General features: G+C 34.9%; 1 protein-coding gene across 1 annotated transcript in view; it reads left to right on the top strand.

Moving 5' to 3' along the window:
- Nucleotides 1-1,479: 1,479 nt before the first annotated feature.
- Nucleotides 1,480-21,532, top strand: part of LOC135843622 (uncharacterized) — a 192,006-nt gene continuing 171,953 nt past the window's right edge. Inside the window, exons 1-2 of the mRNA XM_065361569.1 lie at nt 1,480-1,501; nt 1,862-1,953. Coding sequence (XP_065217641.1) covers nt 1,480-1,501; nt 1,862-1,953 — 114 coding nt within the window. The remainder of the gene's footprint in view (nt 1,502-1,861; nt 1,954-21,532) is intronic.

Genomic DNA, 21,532 nt, shown 5'->3' with positions numbered 1-21,532 from the left:
TTTTCTCAACATCACATCCGTTATTTTTCAACAGTATTTCCAAAATATTGCAGGTATGTTGCAGCAATGACCATTCAACATTGCAACAACATTGATAAACATTTTCGCAACTTCTGTGCGACATTCCTCGAATTTTCTATCAACATTTCTTTAACATATTGAGAATATTCAACATTGCATACTCATATGTATAATATTATCATCAGTCAACATTTCTGCAACATTTCTGCAACATTGATTCGACTCTACGTCAACAACATTCTGATTGAAAACTGATCTCCATCCGTCAACATTGCTTCTTCAATTTTCATTCTATTTGATCAAAACATTGCATACAAGTTGCAGCAACGATTGATCAACATGGTCACAACACCAGAAAAAAATGTTTTTGAGACTTCAAATATTGTGGCACTATCTCAACAATATTCCAAAACATTGGATGCATGCAACAGTAATGATGAAGCAACATTCCTGCAACATGGCATGAAACATTTCAGAAATTTCAAGTCAATATTATTAAGTTGACTAGGTGTTGATTTTCTTTCGCATAATTTTTCAGTAATGTTTATAAAATATTGCATATATTATGTTGCAGCAACAACCAATATCAACATAATAACAACATTGAACAAAACAATGTCGTCAGTGAATCTTGAGAGCAACAAATGCTCAACAATTACACAATTTTTTACAAATACTTTTTTAATATTTTAGCAATAGAAATGGAAAATTTCAGGTAATCAACATTTCTGCAACATGGAATAAAAATTTTCAACATTGTATGTTGTACTTGCCTCAATTCTACATCCTCATGTAAGACAATAATGCATTCATTATCGAGATGGAATTTAACGTTCAACATCACATCAACATAATTCACAACCTATACTTAAATATCATTCTTTCAAGTATCATCTCTCGTCAAAAGGTGCAATCTCCCAACAAGGTTGATGGTAACTTTTTCATCCACCGTCCACGTACCTTACCCTTTTTGTGACTTGCAAATATCACACGAACACTGTAGGTACATCGAAGTATAGGAGGAAACCCGAGAGGTTATAATTTCGAAAAAATTCCCATCTCGAAAGTTTCGATCGGTTTCCTGACTTTTTTCAACAACATGCACTGGCCAAATTAATCAAAATATAGCCTACTCTCAAGTACCCAAAGCGTAACTAGAGGCAAAAAACTCTCTCACTATGTCAAAAAAAAAACTGAATAAAATTGAACTTTATAGGGAAAAATCTTGCGTAAAACTTATAGTGGAAAATTTTCTTCGTTTCGATGATACGAGAAAAAAGTTGAATATTAAAAAAATCTAATTAAAAAAACCTCGCAACTCGGCCGATAACTCAGCGAGCCCTCGAGTACGCGTTAAAACTTATCAGAGCCAATTCGTGTATATATATGAAAGAGACCAGATACACGAGGACCTTCCCCCTCCCCTGACTTGACCCAGAACGAGGTACACCGTGCACAATGGAGGAAAAAAAGGCTGAAAGTAAAATCAACCTATAGATCAAAATTATCGGTAAGTTGGACGCGGAGGGGGTTCAGCTGGGCAGGGCGCTGGGCGCTCGGTTCGACGTACATGAAGACCGTAATTAAATGGCGCTAAACAGTAGAAAATAACAATCCGAAGTTAATCTAATAAGTTTAAACGCTCAGAATGACAAAGTGACATTAGGTCTATCACGTGTTCCCCTTTTTTCGTGTATAAGCATATAGCAACCAACGATGGAGAGCATTTTCAGGGGACGTCGAGTAGACGATTTCAAGCTTTGGAAGGCCGAACGGCGCAAGCGTTCTACTCAAAAAAAGATGCTGTGTTTCTATTCTCCGGAGAACGACAGCTTTTGAGCTTTTCCCAATACCATTTCGTCGGCGTTATTTGTTATCGCGGTTTCCTTATCATCATCACGTGTTTGCTCCGATCATGTGGCCACCATCAAGGTACGTTTACGAAATATTTTTTTTCACATTAAAGTAGGATACGATTATTTCGAAATTTCGTCAATTTCGATTTTTTTTTTTTGCTAAATGTAGTTATTGTATTTTTTTTATTGTGCTTGAAGTATATTTAAGTGAGGTTAGTTTCTCGTTAGAGGTTTTTTTTTTCAAATTATTGCAATTTTTGCTTTAATAAAATTGACTGGTGGATTTTTTTAAAAATTAATTTATAAAAAATTGAATTCCCCTAATTTTTCAATATTGCTTTTATTTCATGAAAATAATTTTTAAATACTTGTTGAAAATTTACCCTCTCTTGAGCCATCATTTAAAAAAAAAAATCAACATCTCTTTTTTTCAAAAAAATTCCTTTTTTGAAAAAAAAAACAAACAAAAAAAATGCACGATACTCCTAAATCATCACTTTACATCAATTTCATCCCACCAAATCCTTTCCCCCGAAAAATAACCCACAAAGGGAAAAAATCCACCACCTCTTACTCGAACCTTTAATCCTCATTTTCGTCTAATAGGTATAAACAGCCCACTAGAATTTTTTATATTTTCATTTCAATATAAACCTCCTGCCCTGCACACTCCTCATCAACCCCCATTTCATTCATTCTCGAAAAAAAAAAATAACCCACCATAAAGACTCCGGCTCGGTGGAAAAATCCACGACGACAAAAAGATGATACATTATACGGCGAATTGCGAAGGTTTTTTTCCACAGCACCTTTTCCAATTTGTTCTTAATTTACGATGTGGTTTCGGTAAAATTATAACCGAGTCGCGAGGCGCCCTGGCGCTGTCACTGCGTCGAGCGAAATTAGGGTAGCAGCTACTTAATTAATAGCACTTTTGATATAAAATGTTTCCTTTAGACTTTCTTATTCAAACATTGTTAATGAGCCCTTTTCATATCTGCTCACCGCGATAACCCGCACTCGCTTCGATAAAAAACCATCTCGTGAAATTATTATCAATATTGCTCTCGATTACAAGCACTACGACGACGACGAAACGTCGGAGAAAGTTGCCTCTCTACAAAATGTATTTGATGGATGAGTCGCGTATACTTATACGTTATAGGTATTTTAAGAACGATGGGACGAAATCAGCTACCATGTGGGTTTCGTGTCGAATACGTCTTTGGAGGTGTGTTTTTATTACGTTAAAGTTTATAAGGTTGTAAGAGTATCGATGGCAGATGTGAACATGAAAGGGTGTAGAAAAAAAAGTGTTTTAAAAATTAACGTAGTACTTATTTGATTTTGTTATGGAGATGAAGTTTGCATGATTTTTGATGGATATATCGTGTCGATGTCGTGTACAATTTTTTAAAAAAATGTTACTCGAGTTACTTGTCTGACAATTATTTATGTTTTATCCAGATTTTTTTTGAGGGAGGGAGGAGGAAGTGATAAATTTGATTCCAACGCTGAACAGTAAATGGTCGAAATTTGATTTTTAATCCAAAATCAAATTTTTGCAGGAATGTCTAATAGTTCTTAAAAAAAATGAATTTCTGATGAATTTCCAAAAAAAAAAACAATACTTAATTTGAATTACTTACTTATGGTACATTTTTGGACGTTTAGTAAGAAATCTCTATTTCAATTTGAACTTTATTTTCAACGTCTCGAAGTAATTTTGAGGCATTCTGGAATCTCCAAAAAGTTTTCCATTTCAAATTGGGTGGAAAATTTCGAGACATGGTGGTAAAAAAACCAAAGAAATAATAAAAAAATGTATTTACTTTTGTGCTGAATTTCAAGGACGAGATTTAAATTTTAGAATTTTGTCGATTTTCAACATTTTAATTAAATCAAAATGTAAAAATTTAGTCAATTAAGGTACATACATCGCTGGAATTTGGCATTTATTATTTTACTATTTTAGAATAATTCCAGACCTTTCAAAGTTAAAAGCAATTTTCAATTTTAAAAAAAGTAAAAAAAAAAATTTAAAGAAATATACTTATGTGGATGTGAGTTAACAAAATTGAATATTTGGGAAGCTGTTCTTTAAAGCATACAAAAGAATAATTAAAAAATTGTTTTTTAGATTAATATCGAGTTTATCTGACTGCTGAGTGTTCATGCACTCGAGAATGAGCATCAAAAAAGTGTGTTCTGTGCCAAAGTAATCATTTTTCAAGAGCTACTGTCTCAAAGTATTAAGAATAGAAAAACCGCTTGTCGTCAAAAAATTTAAATTTTTCATGTGCGACGTGGTCGGTGCCTACTCACAATAATTTAGTTTATGGTTCTTAAAAAAGTAAACCAGGTAAAGACTATTGGCCACCATGATTTTCAATTTTTCGTTTTTATCTTGATTTTTAAAGTTTTCAGTTTCGTATTGAGAAATTTATTACTAAAATAATTGAATCAATTTGGTCAATTTTACTCTAAATAAAACAATATTTAATTCGATTATGGACCAAAAAACTGCAGCAGTGGTGAGAATGATTTTTTTGTTGAAAAAGCAACCTTTTGGATTTTAGTGCTCCCACTTTGCAAAAAATAAGTCTCGAGACAACTAGAATAAGTAGAAATTGACACAGAGCATTACATATCGTGATTTTCTGATTTTTATCCAAATTGGGGCGTTGAAAGAGTATAGAACTTGGAAAAGCTGATCGCATCCATAAAGATTATAATAGGTATGCATTCAAATTCTGTACCCTCAAAAACCAGAATATAATGACACATCACTCATCATATTTTGGCAATGTTCACTTTTCAGGAATGATGATGGAGAGTGGTGGGGAAGGAAGGGGCTTAGAGAGGTCCAACTAAAACATGAGATAATATTCAATCTCGACAACTTTAAATTGACAAAAATCATAGAGCTATTTTGTTCAGGTATTGTTCTTTCCCATTTTTTGATTTTTTTTTTTTTTTAAATTATGAAGTCTTTCTTTCTCGTACGCCCTGTATGTCCCTCTTTTCCTACATTTTGCGATAAGTTTTGATATTGAAAAAAAAACTCACGCATTTAGCGTGAGAAGACCGACTTTTCTGTAAATGAAAATTTTTTACGAACGAATTGATTCACTTTTTTTTAAAAACATTTGTACAGCAATTGATCGGTTTTCAATTGAATCGAATAATTTACGAACAATTGGAGATTAAGTAAATACATTGATTGATTTCTTGGTGAATCATTCGATTGATTTGTAGGTGAATCATTCGCGAACGAGTTGATCAATAGTTACTGAATCATTCGCGAACGAATCGGATCTTATGAGTGACTCATTCGAGAACGAATCGATTCGTATAATTGACTTGTTTGCGAACGAATCGATTCATTTACTCAATTTTTGATGAATCATTCGCGAACGAATTGATTCATATTGGTGACTCATTCGCAAACGAATCGATTCATTTTCTCAATTGTTCGTGAATCATTCACGAACGAGTTGATTTTTATAAATTACTCGTTCGCGAACAAATTGATTCGTATGAGTGACTCGTTCGCGAAAGAACCGATTCGTAGAAGTGACTCGTTCGCGAACGAATCGATTTGTATAAGTGACTCTTTCGCGAAAGAATCGATTCATTTACTGAAGTTTTGAAGAATCATTCGCGAACGAATCGATTCGTATAAGTGACACGTTTGCGAACGAATCGATTCATTTACTCAATTTTTGACGAATCATTCGCGAACGAATTGATTCATATTACTGACTCGTTTGCAAACGAATCGATTGATTCACTCAATTTTTGGTGAATCATTCGCGAACGAATTGATTCATATTAGTGACTCATTTGCAAACGAATCGATTCATTTTCTCAATGTTTGGTGAATCATTCAGGAACGAATTGATTTGTATAAATGACTCGTTCGCGAACGAATCGATTCATTTACTCAATTTTTGGTGAATCATTTACAAAGTGATTGAAATATTTTTTGTGAATCATTCGCGAACGAATTGATTTATATTAGTTACTCGTTTGCGAACAAATCGATTCATTTACTCAATTGTTGGTGAATCATTCACAAACTGATTGAAATATTTTTTGTGAATCATTCGCGAACGAATTGATTCGTATAAAGACTCGTTGGCGAACGAATTGATTCATATTAGTGACTCGTTTGCGAACGAATCGATTCGAATAATTGACTCGTTGGCGAACGAATCGATTCATTTACTCAATTTTTGATGAATTATTCGCGAACGAATTGATTCATATTAGTGACTCATTCGCAAATGAATCGATTCATTTTCTCAATTTTTGGTGAATCATTCACGAAGGAATTGATTTTATAAATCACTCGTTCCCGAACGAATCGATTCATTTACTCAATTTTTTGTTGATCATTCGCGAACGAATCGATTGATTCACTCAATTTTTGGTGAATCATTCGTGAACGAATTGATTCATATTAGTGACTCATTTGCAAACGAATCGATTCATTTTCTCAATTTTTGGTGAATCATTCGCGAACGAATTGATTTGTATTAGTGACTCATTTGCGAACAAATCGATTAATTTTCTCAATTTTTGGTGAATCATTCACGAATGAGTTGAATTATTTTTTGTGAATCATTCGCGAACGAATTGATTTGTATAGGTGACTCGTTCGCGATCGAATCGATTCGTATTAGTGACTCGTTCGCGAACGATTCGATTCATTTGCTCAATTTTTAATGAATCATTCGCGAACGAATTGATTCGTATTAGTGACTCATTTATGAACGAATCGATTGAATTATTCTCGAACGAATTGATTCGTATAAGTGTCTCGTTCATAAACTAATCGATTAAAATAGATTTTTTGACCTTTTTTTTTTATTTTCAAAAATTCGTCAAAAATCCAAAAATGAACTCGAAGACCTAAAATTTTGGTTTCTACCGGTTTCAGAATACTGCTCTTTCGATCTATCTTGGTTTCGTTCGTGGTTCTAATCAAAGATAGAGCAAGTTTAAAATGTTCATTTGTCGGCAATTTTTTGATCAATTTCGCGAATATGAATTTTTTTATATGGAAATGAAGACCTTTTAAAAACTTCAGGAAAAGTTACAGTCCTCACTTATGCAATTTTCACATACCCACGAATACAGAAAGCTCCATGAAAATGCATTACCAATTAACACCTACCTACTCGTACGACTTGATAAATGCGAAACCCATATGACTATATAGGACGAGCTAGATTGCATATACATACTATCTGTCTACAAATGGACCAAGACACGTAAGATTTCATCTTCCGGAGCCTTTGATTAATTCATCGAACTGCTCGACCCCGACTGACTTACACACCATGGGCAAAAGAAATCCCAGCCCAGGCTCTCGGTTCGTCGATAATAAACGGCTAATCTTATTAAGCCTGGGTAATCCTGCAAACTGGAGCGTTTTAAAAATGACTCGCATCCATACACAATTACAAAACAAAACGCCGCCGTGACACGACGAACAATGGAATGACGGCGTTGCCTTACATCAGTCGTTTATCACGGTGCTGGGTGTTCAAAAGAATCTGCCTCTTTGCGAATAAATCTTTACACAATGAATTATATGTACGAGTACGAGTATTATAAGAGAACTTCTCGGCACAGATACCACCAATTCTTAACCCTTTTTCACTACCTCTTTTGCCTTTTTCTTTCGCTAGTTTCGTGCAAAGCGTATAAAAATTCATCGCATTTTCGGGTTAGCCGACTAAAAAGCCGAATACCTGACAATTCCGGATACTACACGAACAACAACGACTGCGAACACACCGTTCTTCGTAGAATCATCACGTTTTATTACCGAAACGAGACGAGTATAGCCGCAAGCCTTTGCTGAACAGATGTCAAAATTTTCCTTGTTGTTTCTAGCGCCTCTTTTGCCCTCCCTCCCCACCAACAATTCAAAACACTCCCTCGATAAGCAACGAGAAAATATCCTTCAAGGGGGGTAAGATGGAAAAAAACTGCTGGCGAATTTTTCGAACACCCTGTCTAATTTCTCGTTTAGACAACGAGAATAATCCATTAATAAGTAATCGAATCGAATCATCTTCATTTGCATTAGCTCGAAAGAATTAAGTGATTTTTGACGGATGATTTAAAGTCGCACGACTCTTACGAAGTTAAAGGTGTACACAAAGATGATATAATTTTTTAATTTACCTCATCGCGTCAAAAAATACTCTCAAAAGGGATTTTTTCGACGTCGGTTTTCGACGTGGTTTTCAAAATAGCTTTTTACGAATGAAAAAAGGCGCTGCAGAAAAAAAAACCGAGTAGAAAGAAAAAAAATTAATTAAAAGAGGAACCGCTTACGGGGAATCATTCTAATTAAATTGTTCTGTTACACAATGCTGCTATTAAACCACTCGCTTTTGTCTAAACTTTTTTTTCTCTGATACATTTTAATTATCGTTAATTTTAGATTTTCAAGTTTGAAAATTTTTCGCTCGAAAATTCCTTTGTTATTTGCGATTAAATTGTTTGTTATTTGAGATTTTATATAGCATAAAGTCGCGCCAACATTAATTATAAATTATCTGCTCGCTCTCTTAAGTCCACCTCAGCTACGTCGAAATTAGTATTTCTGTAGAGGTTTTTTTTCTCTTTCTTCTCTCAACCCCTCGTGGCATTCTCTTCTTCATCTGCATCTTTACCTTTATATTTAATAATTTCCATAAACCTGTCACATTTCTCGTCTCAAAGGAAGAAAACACTAGTCTGGGTGTATTTTTAAAATACCACGTCTTACCTACAATTAAAGTAGGTACCCACGTTGTGGGGGGGAAAAAAATCCCAAGAGGTGGAACGAACACGAGAGAATGTCGAGTTTCACAGTGCTTCCGCCGACGACGACGACGATGGAGCTCACTCTGCGCGCAGTTTCAATTAATTCTGGCGTGCGAGAGATTCGAATTTGATTAAGTAAAAGTAATTGTAGCAGTTTAGAATTATACTCTACATCGGAGTAGATGTAACTTAAATTCGAGAAAATTACACAAAGAGTTGAATTTAGTTAATTTTCATCTGAAAGGTTTCACTTTTACACTGCATCGTCGTTTCGGAATACCTATTTAAATGCCAAAACGGTCTCGCAAAACCAGGTTCGGTGAACTAAAACACAATGTTATTGTAGAACTTGTACCTTACACGATCTCGTGTGTATCGTGAAAGCAACTAATTTTATAGGTATTTTTGTTGCGAGATTACTCGGAATTCGCGAAGAGTATTTGAAATTTTTTTGTGGATGTTTTTGAAATCTATGAATGTGGGTACCATATGTGTATGAACAATACGATTGGCTAACTTTCCAGTGATTTTTTTTTTTTTTGAAAATTGAAGTCATTGAGGCTTTTGTTTTGAAATATTTAAAAAAAATTGTAGATTTTGAAATTTAAATTTGGAACAGGCTGTTTGGAACATTGAGACACTCTGAAGGCTGAACGAAGGGTCTTACAATGACACTGGTGAGAAATGAAAGTTTTATAAAATTCAACGTGCAATCTATTGGAATCAATGATTTTTTTCTAGGAGGCTTCATTTTTAAAAAATTTGAGGAAAATAATTTGAATTCTAAAGTTTTAGAGTGCTTGAAACTTTGAAACTATCTGAAGATAGAACGAAAAATTTCACAATAAGAACGACCAGGTTCTTTCACTATCACCTTAATATACCAATAAATTAATCAAATTTTTTCTACAAGGATTTAGATGTTTGCAAAAAAAAAACTGCGAAATTTGAAATTTTTGAACACTCTGTAGGATGAACGAAGGGATTTCCTTCAAAAATAATAATGGATCAGAAAAATTTTTATTTTATTCTATTTGTACATCGATCTTACGGTTCAGCAGTATACGCTATTTCATGCGAAAGATATTTTAGGTGAAGTTGTGTATATCTGGTGCTAACCTAGGATGAAGACGTCTGTTTGAGGTTTGAGATGTCAGTTCTGTTAAGAAATCTTGATTTTGCATACGCCTGAGGCATTTGAATGTGGTTGTTTTGATGCAACAAAAATAAAAAACTGCTCCGTACGAACATGAAAAACGTTGATCATGTTTCCTCGAATTCGGTCGATGTTAAAGATGCTTTGATAGCGGCGATGAACTCGGATAAGCAACTTGATCAGCTACCTGGATCCACAAATTGCCGCGTTGGCATATTTGAATAGGTACGCCAGTTGTCGAGTAAAACGTACTCAGACATCCAGTGAGCTGGAACACTAGAGCTGTCTGCGAATACATAATGTAGACAGCTGACGTTTTCGGTGGTAGGATTTTCCAGAGAGATTTCGACGTGTCTCTGGCGACGTAACAGCAGCTCGTTTGCTGCTAATCGATGATCGAATTGGAATATCAGACTTATCGATGTCTGATCGCTTTCCCTGAGATCTTGAACACAAATCCAGCGCATCGTTAGCCGCTATGGAACGGATCGCGGTGTCCATAGAGTCTTTCGAATTGGAACGAGGTTGGCTTCGAACAGCTTCCGCATATGATTTCGGTGAAGCTTCTATTTCAGCCGTGAAAATCTCAATCTCAACGCAATGAGCATGATAGTTGATGTCTTGAGAATTCGAACGATTTTGGCCGCGTAGTAATCGCCATTTTGTCAAGTCTGAACCGAGTGCAGAATCATCTTGACAATTGTCGTTGATATCATCGTTAATAATATCGTTAGCGTCATCGAATTCGTCATTCTTGAGCAAAGAACTATTCGATGATTTTGGTGAACTTTTCGGAGTCGATTTGGTCGAAGATTTTGGCGTTGACGTAGAAGGTGCACTTTTCTTCTCATCACTTATTTCGGTATTGGTATCGTTATCAATCGGATCTAGCAAATCTCGATTGATCGGTAAGGTAACTCGTTGGTCCTCTTTTTTCAAATATTTGGAAAGAAACCTGAAAATTTCAGACGGGGACTGTTCGAAATTTTGAAGCCTCTATTGACTGAAGGAACTGGAAGAGAATTTTTACTAAAATAATCAAGACCAAAAGCCGCAGAAAATTTAATTTTCAATTATTTCGAACCCTACAATTTTTTTTCCAAGACACTTAATTTTTGAAAAAATTGCAAACAAAAATGAAAATTCTTAACAGCTGAAGGAAGTGGTTTCCAAAGTTTCAGAAGGTTGGGATTTTCAATCATTTTGAATTTTACAATATATTTTTTTAAAAATGAGACTACCTTTTGCTGTAATTTAGTCAAAAAACAGGACTTTGCAAACAGTTGAGGCAAAAATCAATACTTTTTGGATACTTATAGCCAAAAAAAAAAATCAGAAATTTCTTGGCAATTTTGGCAACAATTGAAAACTTGTTGAGAATTTTGGCAAAAAAAAATATTTTTTTACAATTCTAGAAAAAATTAGGACCTTTTGAACATTTTTAGATTTGAAACAGGTTGCTCAAAAGTTTGAGACCAATCTGAAAATCGAATGAGGAGGTTTGCAGGAAAATAACAAAACTTGAGAGGTAAAAGTTGCACAAAATTGAATTTCTAATAGTTTTAGTTCCATCCTGTATTTTTCTAGGAGGCTCTACTTTTGAAATATTTTACAGGCATAAAATTGCAAATTCTTACTTTCGAAACAAGGTATTCAAAACCTTGAGAAAGTCTGAAAACTGAACAAAGAATTTCACAGTTAATAAAGTTATAAAAACCAAAGTTGCAGAAGATTAAATTTACAATCGTTGGAATCCAACAGTTTTTTTTTCAAGGAGGCTCAATTTTTGAGATACTTGCATTGAACTGCAAATTGACAATTCTAAAAAAAAAAAAAAAAAAAAAAAATGGATCAGAATAGGCAAACTTTGAGTTACCCTGAAAGTCGAATGGGAGAAAGTTTGGATAAAAATAATAAGAACTCGTAGTTTTAGAAAACTGAATTTTCATCCATGTGCCCTTTTTATAAGATTTGTTTCCAAATAACTTCATTTTTGATGCACTTGCAAAAAAATGAAATTCAGTCGATATTTCGAGGCGTTCTGGAGAATAATCGAATGATCTCACGATGAAAAATGACGAGGATTAAACCAAATTTATAGAAAACTGAATTTCCAGTCATCTTGAATGCATCAAATTTTTTCAAAGACTTATTTTTCATGTACATAATATTTGCAAAAAAATGAAAAAATAACACTGTAGAAAATGCTAAAGTTTTTCAACAAAATACTGGAAAATTTTGAAACTTTTTGAAGCCTGAAGGAAGATTTTTACCATAAAAATGATATGAAACAAAATTAAAAGAAGTTGTGAATTTTGTTTGAAGTATGGTGTTTGATACTTTGAAGTCTTCTGGAGACTGAACGAAGGGTTTCATGAAAATTATGAGCGCCATAGTTGCAGAAATCTGAATTTTTGATCGTCTTTATCAATCACCCCCTCCCCTCCCATGAGGACTTTTGAGATATTTGCTAAAAAAAAAAAGAACAGTAAACTTTGAAGTTTGCAATGTAGTGATCAAAACTTTTTTTTGACATTTTGAACGCTTGAATGAAGGATTTCCATTTAAAAAAATATGTGAACTTCGAAGATTGAAAAAACGTGTTCAAAACTTTTCAGATCCTATAAAAAAGTTTTCGTTAAAAAAAATTTAAGACGTAATGGGAGGCTCAGGTGAAACTTTTGGTCGTAAAAGTCGTAATCTGGCTAAACGAGTTTTTTTTGAGAAGGTGAATTCATTTCAGGTGCCGGATTTTCTCCAGAAGGCCTCTTTTCCCAAAAATCGTCAATTTTGAGGCTCAAAAAGGAACCAAAAGTTTTGTTTTTAAAAATTGCATTCCTTATTACCATTTCCCATCAAATAATTGAACAGCGCTGAACACAAAAATGGCGTACAAATTGAAATAAACTGCACTTTTTGCAAAAAAAACTCATTTTAATTGAAAAAATAGTCACCTTTTTTCGTCAGTAGGTACAATATGGGATTTTTACCATGAAGGAGCTACCAAGACTCCAAACAGACTCCATATTCGAACTCAGTAACCTCAAATTATTCGAAATTCGCCCTCAAACGTGGAGGGGAAATGGCTACTCTCGATCAAACCATTAAATTACCAACATACGTCGATTGAGCAGCAATCGTGTTAATAAAATTGCATAACCAGTTTGCCGTAAATACGAGATGCATTTTTTCCGAAAAAACCTTTTCTTGAATTTGGTCGCAAAACGAGATGAAATTTGGGTCAAGAGGGTTTCTCGACCCAGTAAATTCATTTTTGGTGTTGGATTTGCTCCAGAGGGCCCTATTCTCCAGGCAATGGCGAGTTTTGAGGCCCAACAGGGGTTCCAAAAAATTGTTTATGAATGGTGAATTTTTTTAAATGACTATTTCTGACTAACTTGAGGTCGCTGGCCTCGAAAATGATGTCCAAATTGAGTATAGATGTTTAGTTTTCAAGAAAATTCAATTTTTTTGCGAAAAACCTAAAAATCGTCAGTTCTCGATGAAAGAGCAACCAACGTTGAGATTGGACAACGGATTTGGACTCATAGCGACCTCGAATTATTTAGAATTCATTCTCAGAAGTGGGGGGGAGTGACTACTCTCGATCAAACCAGTAAATTACCTCCATTCATAGCTTGAGCAACAATCGTGTTAATAAAATTGCATAACCAGTTTGCCGTAAATACGAGATGCATTTTTTTCGAAAAAACATTTTCTTGAATTTGGTCGCAAATCGAGCTGAAATTTGGGTCAAGGGGATTTCTCGACCCGGAAAATTCATTTCCGGTACCTGATTTTCTCCAGAGGGCCCTATTCTCCAGGAAATGGAGAATTTTAAGGCCCAACAGGGGTACAAAAAATTGTTTACGAATGGTGAATTTTTTTTAATGATTATTTCTGACCAATTTGAGGTTGCTGAGCACAAAAATGGTGCCCAAATTGAGTCTAGATTCTTAGTTTTCAAGAATGATTCAATTTTTTTGCGAAAAAAATTGTCACTTCTCGATGAAAGAGCAACCTATGCTCCAATTGGATAACGGATTCAGACTCGGTGACCTCAAATTAGTCGAAAATGATTTTTTATTTGATTTTTTTGAACGTAAAAAATCCCAAAAAATGCAAAAGAATTCAAGCTCTTGAAATTAAGATCTCAGAGCCTTCAAAACTTGAAAATTGCAAATTCCATAGATTCAAATTTCCAAAACATAAACGTCAACATATTTTTGAATAATTCATAATCTCAAAAACCCACTCAAAGTTCCCAATATCAATACTCAAATCATCTCACTCAAAAACCACCCAAACACATTCGTCCAAGTCAGTGAAAAAAACCCACCAGTACCTTCCGCATCTCGTAAACACATCAACCGACAATATACGTGAAATCCACGACCCGGCAACTTTTCGTCAACATATTCGCCCTACCAACAAATATGACACCGTATACGAAAGCATGTACGAAAAGGGGGGAAAAAGCCCTAACATTAAAACTTATCCGATTAATTTCGACGATTTGTTAACGTAAACACGAATGACGATGAGCAAATTGGTACACACAGCGAAGACGAAAACGTTAAATTACACAGGCATGGTGAACTGGGTTACGTGTATAAGACCAACGACGACGACGACGACGTCGACGTCGACGAAACGAAAGAAGGAAAAATGCTAATAAAACTCCATATACGCAAACCGGAAGTATAATTCTCGCAGAGTCGCAGTCGGAAAAACGAAACGAAGATATTTCTCTTTTTCCTGCTCGTCTTGTCGCATCACATCTCGCATCGAGCGCCGGCGAAAGAAAATTGATGATTTTTAAATGTGACTAGCTTAATCTGAATTTCAAATTAATTTAACGTTTGGATAGATAAATTTAAAAAGATAAAAGGACATGTTTTTACCAGACGAAAATCTTTACAAATTTTCAAACGTATACCCTTGTCGCTTGTCCTTTCGTTATTCCAAATACGTAGGTAGTAGAGATGGTTTTAGATTGTCCGATTATTTCCCCTGTTACGTCTTTTCGCCTTTTTTTTTTCTCCGCACGTTGAAAAATTATCAAATCTTATCGTCCCAAAATAGGGTAAAAAAAAAAGGAGAAACGTTACACGCGAACCTTTTGTTTTTCATTTTTTTTTCCAGAGGGTGTCTTGTACGTAAAAAAACGAATACGAGAATAGGAAAAATGCATCTCTGGATGCGCATTTCATTGTTTTGATTTTCGTATATTCCTACGTGTAATATTTTTGAAATGCTACGTTTTCGATTGTAGGTAAACTTGCTCATATTAATGTGTAAAGTTCGATGACCCATTTTTTCGCACGTTTTCGCTGCCAAACTTACAACAACAAATTTCAATGAATTGTTCAATAAAACTTGCCGCTTTTGGACCATTAATGAATGTCTCGGTGGAATTGTGTACAGGCGGACAATAATTCTGAAACTTTATACACGATAACGTAACGATATCATTAACTTCAATTAAAAATTTTTCCCTTCTTCGGGCTCGAGCCTCTAAATTAAAACCGTCGCTGCAAATTGTTACGAATAATCGTTCTTTTGCGCGATAAATTGCCCTTTTATTACGATACACAACGCCGACGTAGCCGCGCTATCAGAATGATAAAAATTATTGTCATAAATTAGGCGAAAATTATTTCGAAATTGTGCCGTGTTAACGTGCACTATGTAGTAGAGAATTTGAGATGAGAAGTTCATAGATATAGGCTGACTATGTCGTCTAGAACCAAGAAATGTTCCTGTATTTATGTATAGTTTGGTGTGTGTTTCGTCGTTATATTGTAAGTACTTGTAGGTATGCGTTTAAAGTGCTCTTACTGCTCAATTTTTAGTATGTGGGAGTATTCGTCATTTTTACGACCAGCCTATTCTTTCGGAGAGGAATTTGAATATAGGTTTTAGAATATGTAGTTGTAAAGGAATTTTGCCATTGTGATGGTTTCTTGGATCATTGGTAGAGAATTTGGCCTGTTTTTTTTGAAGGAGGAGAGGGGGGTCTTCGTTAGCTTCTCAGGTCTAAACTTAGTTTCAAAAATAGAAAAAGAAAATAATTGAAATTGAATGCTCGCATGAGAACCTTTCAAATTGTATTTTCAGATTTGAACAAAATCCAGCTTAATCGAGAGCCTCCTTGATCAAAATTTCATGTCTCAGAGTTCATTTTTGGATTTTTGGCGAATTGTTGAAAATTTTAAAAAGTAGTTCAACCACAAAAAAAAACTTTCGAATTACCTACCTTCCAAAAATCATAAAAATACTGCTAGAATTTGACTACGATTTGACAAAATTGAGCAAAAGGTCAATAATTTGTTAAAATGTTATGAAAACACGAAAAAAATTTACTAAAAGGTACAAAATATTCACGGAATTTTTGTGAAATTGAGTCAAACTTGACAGAAACTGCATTAAACATCGTCAAAAGTCAAAACCTGATACAATATTATCTGAAGATTTTTCAATTCTACACCAGAATTGTTCTGAATAAAGAATAACCCCATTTTCAAGAAATATCCCCTCACCTTCTCTCATAGCTATTTTCCCTCCCTTTTTAAAAACTTTTCAGAGTTAGAAAAATGAAATAAATCAAAGTTAGTAAAATTTATTCTGAAAATTTCTCATTTCTGAGGTCAGAATTCTTCTAATAAGTAACATCTGTCAAGAAAAAGCCTTCCTCAAACCTGTAAACAATGTTGGTCTCGTTGTAAACCCCCCCTTCCAACCCGGCTCGATCCTCCTAATAAAAAAAATAAAATAAAATTCAAGTCTATGCCCATTTTTTGATTTTCTAGAATTTTTGAGCAAAGAAAAATGTTCAAAATATTTTTAAAAAACACCTCTTGAAGTAAAAATTTTTGAATACTTTTGACCTAGCTTCATTCGGGTCAATTTCTGTCTCTTTCCTGAACTAAAAAATTTCATATTTGAAACTTCCATAAATTCAAAAGGGAAAATAACAATTCTTGATGTGTCATTTCATCTCCTATTTCATTTTAGAAATTTGTCATTTTATTCGGTAGAATTGGTATTTTTTTCACATACCTGTTAGAGAGGTATTACTCGTAGAAGGGAATGGTAATGAGATTGTTTTGAAGATTATAGTTTTAGGGGTGGTTAAGGTCAGAATATATTCACAAAGAATAGTATCGTCACTTATAGTTTTTCTGGATAGCTTACAGAATTCTCCCTAATTCAACTCTACATTAATATAGTCTCGCCTATTAGAACTACCAAGTAGGTATAGGCTCAACAATATTCACAATGATATACTAGTTAGAGTGTATATTTAATTGTAGGTGCTTGCAACAAAATAAGAACTCGTCTCAAATATTTGCGGTAAATTTACAAATATACACCTTGTAACAACACACAGATTAGTAAGATGAAGTATAACTAACTGTGCCTTATGATAATATTAAGAAAATACTGTACACATACCACAACAATGATGAGAAGGAATCCGTGTTTGCAAGAAACTAAGGGCTTGATGTAAAAAACATACATTGCAACAATTATTAGAATCACATATCACAACATGGCATGCACAAAAGGCTCAAGTATTGATCAGGTACCCCAGATTACCATTTTTGGTCACCTATAGTGCAAGGACATTCCCACGGTGGCGTAGTAGGTAGAGCTGCGGACCTCCGTTCACGAGGTACCCGGTTCAAACCCAGCTACAGAGGCAAGCTTGTGCGTGTAATTAAAAAAAAATCTTTCGTGCAATTATCAACATTACACGCCAAGTACCGTGGGACTACCAGTTTAGCCGAGCTAACAGATAATGCACGCCATCTGTTAGCAGAATCAAAAAGCTGAAACTGGTTCAAGCGTCTATAGAGGTCAACACTGAGGAGCTCAGGGTCTCTAAACTACCCGGCTAGCTCCAAGGTGCTTGTGTAGATGTCACTATAAAGCAACAGGAAACTACTAGTGGAAGCTCGAAACAACGTCGATTCCCTAGAATAATCGCAGTGGTAATAGGCATACGCCTCAACCCTGTTAGGGTACCACAAAAATGTGATTTCCAATGTCCTGTAAAGGATAAGGAACCACGACGATAGTGCAAGGACATACATAAGCATAACAGATCGAATTCTCCTTTGTATTTCTTTGCCCCAGCTACTTATGCAGTGACAAGAGCAAGTTCCAGTTTAGGGCATGAAGCCTTGAGCTGTTCCAGTCACTTTGGGGTTTGGCTTGAATGCTTCCCTATTGACAAAATTATGCTTAAAAGCATGCGTGATTTTGGACTGGTGTAATAGCGTGCATTATCACGTTAAAAAATGTGCATTTTCGCATGCTAAACAGAAGCAATCTAGCAACTAAGTATTTTCTAAAATGCACCAGTGAGTAAAAATTTTTCCAAGTCCAAAAATTGATAACATTTATGCAAAAATAACCTCTAATCTAATAAGCTGCGATGTGGCCAAGTGGGTTAAGCGGCCACACAACGCAGCAACTGAGGATCAATCCCCGCACGAGGTGGAAATTTTTCATTTTTTTCATTTTTTTGAAAAAAATTATCTATTGGAATGTCTTAAAATTCACAATTAATTGGTAGATAGTATTGCCTGTGAGTTATGAGCAATTTTTCTGCTAAAATTTCCGCACTTTTTGTACATACTTTTAGTTTACTTTTAAGCATGCTATTCACTGGCTGAATAGCATGTTGTATGCACAATTTTTGTCAATATGGTTTGAATGTCTAATGCGCTAAAATAAAATAGATATTAATCATCATCATTGAACTTTGACCCCGTGAGCTGCTCAGCCCATCTGGGAAACTGTAGAAGAATTGCTCACTGATATGTCATCAAGTTTTTTCTTCAGCCTTCCTCTGCTCCTCCTGCCAGTTGGAGTGTGTTCCTTAACTTTTCAAGGGGACTGATTGTCAGGCATTCTATCAATGTGTCTTCTCCATTTCTTTCTGTAATCTTTCACCCATCCAGTGATTGGCTCTGCTCCTAGCCACTTCAGGATGTCTTAATTCATTTTCCTATTGTGTTTCATATATCCTGCTGTGGCTCGCATGAATCTCATTTTCACTGTGGTTACTCTTCTTTTTATATCCTTTCTCATCATCCATGTTTCCCTTTCATACAGCAGCATTGGTCTTGCCAGTGTATTATTGTAGGTATATTCTTATTCAAGTTTCGGCTCTGACTTTTCTTGGAGGGATGGCTTGGTTTATTGCACTGCTTACTCTCAGGAATTTGTTGATTGTAAGTTGAGCGTTGACCTCTCCTTCATAAGATAGCTTGCACCAGAGATATTTAAAGCTTCTGACTTGTTTTATACTTGCTGTCCATTTACAACAATTTTACTGTGTATTGGCTATTTCCCCTCAAAAGCCATCACCTTTGTTTTTGACGACAAGATTCTCATTCTGTATTTATCTGCTACTTTCTGAAGGTTGTACATCGCTCTCTGCAAATCATCTTTGTTATCAGCAAAGACCACCTGATCATCAGCTAATAGCAGGGTATTAATATGGGTGTCATTGATGTATAGCCCTTTTGGTTTGGTTTTCAGCCATTCTTTAATCATGTTGTCAAAGTAGATGTTGAGCAGGCTACAAGATATTGGGATCCCTGTCTTACTCCTCTTCCCATCTTCTTTGCTTCTGACATGTTTCCAGATCTTACTCTTGTTACATTATTTGTGTATATTTCTTCAATTGAGCGTACTATTTGTTCGTTCACTTCAATTTTCCTCAAGATTTCAAACAACTTCTTCCTTCTTACTAGATCATACGCCTTCTCCACATCAACGAAGCACATGTGGGTTTCTAGGTTACACTCTTGTCTCTTCCCCATCAGCTACTTTGTTGTGTATACCTACTCCATCTATGCATGATCTTTCCTTTCAAAAACCATTTTGGCATTCCAATATTATTGGCTCCGCATGTCTCTCAATTCTTCTCACTAGCATCTTTGCAAGTATTTTGTAAGCAGCATTTAGTAGGCTTATTCCACAGTAGTTTCCTGGGTCGTTTCAGCCTCCTTTTTTGAAAATGGGTATTATGAATCGATATTCATCTTTTTTTTGTAAGATTTCTTCACTGGCTAAAAAAAATAAGATATTCCGAGTTTAAAATTGAGGGGGGGGGGAGTTGAAATCATTTTTAAATTCAATCCCAAAGGGCATGGTAGAATAGGCTAGACTCAACCACCAGAATCAAATCAACTGTCAAAAACTTTTGAAACGTTATTATAAAGTGCAAGTCCCTTTGGAAAATTTCATTAGGTAGGTATGTATTATGTTTTCAAATTAGCACATAATTTGCTATCCTCTATATGGACAACTGTTTATAAAAGTTCTGCAGCAGCATTGTGAAAAAATACAATAATTGATGCAGGTACCTATCTTATTAAGCAAACTTTATTTTAATAGCTACATAATTTATCGATGGCAGTTGGCTGATTACATACATATGTAGACCAATTGTCACACTATAGGTGTACTTTACTTTCAAATTTACATATGATTTTCCAATCTCTCGGGACAAAAGCACTACCTATGATACCTATGTACATAATAATGATGATTATGAAAAATAATATTTGATTCGTCTTCTCAAATGTGCATTATTCATGTGGAAAGGTAGTACCTAATATTTTATTTGTGTTAAATTACCTACTCGTTGAGTAAATTTGAAAATGAACTGAAGCCCTTTGAGACCCACAGATACTCTGACATGACTTTAAAAAAATTAATCAAAAAATTAGTCTTATTAATATGAAACAATTATGCGTACAACCTATTGGCTTTAATCTGAATGTTGTTTTTTAAAAATCGTTTTAACCTAAAGGTGAATATTTTCTATGGCATGTAAAAGTATCATTTTTCCCCTTCAAAATTTCGTCTCGGTAAGTAGATAGTAATATTAAATGTGTACGATATGATTTCTCGACTGAAAAGCATCTCTTTACTGTTGTCTAAAAAGATCCCCTCCTGTTCGAGATAATCTGCCATTGAGTGAAATACACATTCATACATATACTTTCAAATATATACATGTATGCATAATGATTGTGTATTCTATCCATATATAGATATAAAGTACCTACGAAGAAGAGGGTGTAAATATATAAATCGGATGATGCGTCGCCAAATCTATATCGCATATAAAGAGCATGCAGGGTACGTTCATGCAGCTTTATAGTTGGTCGTATAGAATCAGATGAAAAGAGACCGAACGAGTCGAAAACTTAGTTTTTGGTGAAACATTTCCGCAGTTGCATACCTTTTCTCGATGAATTATTTATTTTTCAAATTACTCGGCTTTGATATCGCAACATCAGTACCGGTCCGCGCCGGACTTGCGGATATTCATTTTACAGCGGGCGCGTTTAAAAAGCACCCAAAGCGAGGGGAGAAACGGTACGAGTATATTTTGGAAATTATGGTAACGGATGGCGATGGCGATGGCGAGTGAGGTTCTACTTTCTACTTTTGATAGTTTCTAAGCGAATTGGTTTTATTCTGCTGGCAGTGTCGTGGACTTGTGTGGCCGGGCCGAAGCTCGGGTTAACCGATATTTAATCCTTTGGCAAAATCCAGTCGTTTTTGAGAGAGTTTTCAGCATCGTATGCTATCGGTGGTTTTTTTCTTCCTTTTACTTATTCGTCGTCTTCTTTCTTTGTAG

This window comes from Planococcus citri, chromosome 4, assembly GCF_950023065.1.
Source record: "Planococcus citri chromosome 4, ihPlaCitr1.1, whole genome shotgun sequence".
Lineage (NCBI taxonomy): Eukaryota > Metazoa > Arthropoda > Insecta > Hemiptera > Pseudococcidae > Planococcus > Planococcus citri.
The sequence above is the reverse complement of the archived record's forward strand: the minus strand, read 5'-3'. Positions and strand labels throughout refer to the sequence as shown.